Source organism: Bombina bombina, chromosome 5 (genome assembly GCF_027579735.1).
Source record: "Bombina bombina isolate aBomBom1 chromosome 5, aBomBom1.pri, whole genome shotgun sequence".
Classification (NCBI taxonomy): Eukaryota; Metazoa; Chordata; class Amphibia; order Anura; family Bombinatoridae; genus Bombina; species Bombina bombina.
In genome coordinates, this window is record NC_069503.1 from 159986751 (window position 1) to 159992012 (window position 5262).

Below are 5262 nucleotides of genomic sequence, written 5' to 3' on the forward strand. Positions count from 1 at the left end.
AGTTCTGTTCTTTATTGTATTCACTGTTTATTTAAATTTAATGTACTTTAAAACGCTGCCCTCAGTAAAGAGAAAAGATATAAAGCAAAATATGAGTCTCTATCCTTGTAATAAAATCAAAAATAGTACAATATAAAAAAGAAATATATATATGTGTATATACACATACATATATATTCACACACTATTGATGTGGGATATATAGCTATTTGTAGGGAGAGAGGGTATGTATTCTAAAGGGTTAAGTGAATGGAAGGATGTGCTGATTAGTATTTGCAGCTGTCAGTTTAGGACAATGAAAGGTGTGTGGGAGACTATCTATAAATGGGGGAATGAACCTGGGGGGGGGGTGAGGAGCAGGGTGGGAGGGCAACTATCTTCCTTTAGCTACCTGATGCAGAGGGCAGTGTCAGCTGAAATGTGGGTCTGTGAATGTTCTTTAAAGACTTGTTGTAAGTATACTTTATAATTCAGCTGGGGGAGAGATAAATTAGTTTTAGATTGTTCTGCAAAAAAAGTTAAGGGAGGGTGCTAGGGGTCATACAGGCAAAAAAAACACAGGGAAATATCACAAATTAAAGAGATAAGAGAGGTATCCATTGAGGAAAATAAAACCATTTAACAAGCAAGATATATGGCCCATCAATGTGCACCAATATGCATTTAAAATACAGAATAAAATTAATAGCCAATACATATTACAACATACACATTATTAGAAACAGGGATGAAATATAATGAGATAATTATCTTCCTTTAGCTACCTGATGCAGAGGGCAGTGTCAGCTGAAATGTGGGTCTGTGAATGTTCTTTAAAGACTTGTTGTAAGTATACTTTATAATTCAGCTGATGCAGAGGGCAGTGTCAGCTGAAATGTGGGTCTGTGAATGTTCTTTAAAGACTTGTTGTAAGTATACTTTATAATTCAGCTGATGCAGAGGGCAGTGTCAGCTGAAATGTGGGTCTGTGAATGTTCTTTAAAGACTTGTTGTAAGTATACTTTATAATTCAGCTGATGCAGAGGGCAGTGCCAGCTGAAATGTGGGTCTGTGAATGTTCTTTAAAGACTTGTTGTAAGTATACTTTATAATTCAGCTGATGCAGAGGGCAGTGTCAGCTGAAATGTGGGTCTGTGAATGTTCTTTAAAGACTTGTTGTAAGTATACTTTATAATTCAGCTGATGCAAAAATCTTAGAAAAATGCGTCCATACGCAATTATGCGAGTATTATCAACTTTCTAACTATCTGACTCCTGATTAATCAGGTTTTAGACAGAATCACTCCACTACAACTGCCCTCCTAAAAGTTTGCAACGACATCCAAACTGGCATGGAACAAGGAGACCTAACTGGAACTATTTTCCTTGATTTTGCAAAGGCTTTTGACACAGTGGACCATGACATATTACTTCTCAAACTAAAAAACTCTGGTATTGCTGATCGCCCATTAACCTGGTTTAAATCATATGTATCAGATCGATCACAATATGTCTCTGTCTCTAACAGTGACTCCCTCCCTCTCCCAGTCACGTGTGGTGTTCCCCAAGGTTCCATTCTCGGCCCCCTATTCACATTATTTATAAATGATTTGCCTAATGTCTGCAAATCCTCAACTGTACACATGTACGCAGACGACAAGGTAATCTATGCAAACAAATCTGATCTGCCGCAGCTTGAAGCAGTGCTCCAAGACCAGTTCACAGAGGTAGAAAAGTGGATCTAAAAAAACAAACTCTTCCTAAACACTGACAAAACGGTCACAATGATCTTTGGAACGGGACCTAAAATACAAAAATTACAAAATTCCCATCTTCGCATCGAAACAAAATCCAATTGCACGCTGACCGCAGTCCACTCTTTTAAATACTTAGGTATGTTATTAGACACTAATCTATCTTTTGGCCTCCACATAGAAAAACTTGCATCTAAACTCTATCCAAAACTAGGTGCCCTGTACAGAAACAAATCTTGCCTCAGCCCTACAGTAAAGGAAAAGATTGTACAGCAAATGCTGATGCCTATCTTGGATTATGGGGACATAGTATATGCACCTGCACCGCAAACTCACCTTAATAAACTAAATACATTGTATAACTCGTTCTGCCGCTTTGTGGTACAATGTAACTACAGGACCCACCATTGTGAGATGCTAAAAGAACTAAACTGGCTGTCGCTGAAATCCAGACGCACCCTCCATCTTTCCTGCGTTGTGTTTAAGAGCCTTTCTGGGAAGCTCCCACCCTACCTGAGCAGAATGCTCTCCCCTGCTATTCCCACCTCCTATAACCTCTGATCCAATAACAGCACATTATTTAGCTTGTCTCAATACAAAAAGAAAGTAGCTCGATCCTCCTTTTCCTACAGAGCGCCACCATTATGGAAAGACCTCCCGCACACTTTAAAAACTTCCCCAAGCCTAATATCCTTTAAGAGATCCCTCTCTGCTTATCTCAAAACAGAATGCTCCTGTCATGGTTGATTATATATTTCCTACCAGTTCTATGATAAATTTTTGCATATATTGTGTATTATTGTTTTTGTATTTTATTGCACCCATTGTATCAATGCAATGTTTTGTGGTCCCAGGACATACTTGAAAATGAGAGAAATCTCAATGTATCCTTCCTGGTAAAATATTTTATAAATAAAATAAATAAATAAATAAATAAATAAATAAATATGTTTTAATGGGATAATTACTACATGGATCCATGTTTATATTTTAATTGAATTGTTTATACTGTAATTGAATTATATACTATCTAATTGTTTGCCGGTTTTAATGTTTGTTGATAATAAATGTTAACTTTTTAATACATATCCTTTAGCCTTCTTTTTAAGGCGCTCCCTATATTCTACATATATACAATTTCCATATATAGGACTAGCTAGGTATCCTTACTCTAGGGAGCCATAAAGGTTTTTTGGGTCAAGCGCTGTGAGATATTTGGCTTTTACCTTTTAATCCTGACAGCCGCTGCAGCGCTTCCTTCCCGTCGCAAACCCTCTTCACGGCTTCCTCCAATCATGACGTTGCCTCAGGCCATGATCCCCCCCGGGAGGAAAGCAGTGATTGGAGGAAGCCGGATTCGTCATTTCTGATGTATGAAGAGGCTTCTGATGGCCGGGGGAATCGCTGGAGCGGCTGTCAGGATTAAAAGCTACGTATTTGAAGAAAACAATTGAAATGTCAATTTTGTGAATTAAAGTGCCCTTGTTTTTAATAGGATTATTAAAAACCAGGCACCGATTCATCTAAAGTGACCTTCACTTTAAGTGCACTGGTGAAACTGGGGACAACATTATTTTGCTCTTTGATGTATCTAAAATAATTTATTTTTAAAAGATATTTGTTTCTTTGATTTTTTTCTATATATATATTTCTGTTGTGAATAAAGTATCTTCGGACTTTCATGTACATTGTATGGTGACCAGATCAGAGGAAACAAAAAAGAGACTCACACTTCATCAACCACATGGAACAGACTTAAAACCAAAGGATTTATTAGACTAGGGTTTGGTTGTAAAATTTCAAACCATTTATTTAAACTTAAATAATGAATAAAAATAATCTCTGTCACTATAATCACTGTTATTGATAAACAACTTCACATGCAACATTGCTGAAAACATACAGATAATATATACCAGGCAAATATAATTCCTACTGGTTGTACCTGGTGACTTTTTAATGACTAGATTATGAGTGGCACGTTAACTGCTGTTCATAAGTGATATCGTGTTTATCGCTGCTATTTGTGGGCATCTGAAGGAGCATGCTTATTATGAGTTGAAAGTAAAGTGAACACGTGAGCACAATCATGGTTTACAATCGTCATGTTTGAGCATTTTCAGAGCTCTGTTTAACTGTTACGCTCAAAAGCGCACAAGCAAAACCTTTTTGCTTTCCACTTGTAATATGCGCACTTACTCCTAACGGAGTTAGCACTCGAGAGGGAGTGATAAATACTGCTCCACTTGTAATATGCGCACTTACTTCTAGCAGAGTTAGAACTCGAGAGGGAGTGATAAATACTGCTCCACTTGTAATACGTGTACTTACTTCTAGCAGAGTTAGCACTCGAGAGGGAGTGATAAATACTGCTCCACTTGTAATATGTATACTTACTTCTAGCAGAGTTAGCACTCGAGAGGGAGTGATAAATACTGCTCCACTTGTAATACGCGCACTTACTTCTAGCAGAGTTAGCACTCGAGAGGGAGTGATAAATACTGCTCCACTTGTAATACGTGTACTTACTTCTAGCAGAGTTAGCACTCGAGAGGGAGTGATAAATACTGCTCCACTTGTAATACGTGTACTTACTTCTAGCAGAGTTAGCACTCGAGAGAGAGTGATAAATACTGCTCCACTTGTAATACGTGTACTTACTTCTAGCGCAGTTAGCACAGTGATAAATACTGCTCCACTTGTAATATGCGCACTTACTTCTAGCGGAGTTAGCACTCGAGAGGGAGTGATAAATACTGCTCCACTTGTAATATGTGTACTTACTTCTAGCAGAGTTAGCACTCGAGAGGGAGTTATAAATACTGCTCCACTTGTAATACGTGTACTTACTTCTAGCGGAGTTAGCACTCGAGAGGGAGTGATAAATACTGCTCCACTTGTAATACGTGTACTTACTTCTAGCAGAGTTAGCACTCGAGAGTGAGTGATAAATACTGCTTCACTTGTAATACGTGTACTTACTTCTAGCAGATTTAGCACTCGAGAGGGAGTTATAAATACTGCTTCACTTGTAATACGTGTACTTACTTCTAGCAGAGTTAGCACTCGAGAGGGAGTGATGAATACTGCTCCACTTGTAATACGTGTACTTACTTCTAGCAGAGTTAGCACTCGAGAGGGAGTTATAAATACTGCTCCACTTGTAATACGTGTACTTACTTCTAGCGGAGTTAGCACTCGAGAGGGAGTGATAAATACTGCTCCACTTGTAATACGTGTACTTACTTCTAGCAGAGTTAGCACTCGAGAGGGAGTGATAAATACTGCTCCACTTGTAATACGTGTACTTACTTCTAGCAGAGTTAGCACTCGAGAGGGAGTGATAAATACTGCTCCACTTGTAATACGCGCACTTACTTCTAGCAGAGTTAGCACTCGAGAGGGAGTGATAAATACTGCTCCACTTGTAATACGTGCATTAACTTCTAGCAGAGTTAGCACTCGAGAGGGAGTGATAAATACTGCTCCACTTGTAATATGCGCACTTACTTCTAGCAGAGTTAGCACC

The 5262-nt window shown here is 38.4% G+C and overlaps 1 protein-coding gene across 1 annotated transcript in view; it reads left to right on the top strand.

The window, feature by feature from the left end:
* Window positions 1-791: 791 nt before the first annotated feature.
* Window positions 792-5262, top strand: part of LOC128660118 (5-beta-cholestane-3-alpha,7-alpha-diol 12-alpha-hydroxylase) — a 14941-nt gene continuing 10470 nt past the window's right edge. Inside the window, exon 1 of the mRNA XM_053713757.1 lies at window positions 792-825. Within this exon, the coding sequence (XP_053569732.1) occupies window positions 792-825 (34 nt within the window). The remainder of the gene's footprint in view (window positions 826-5262) is intronic.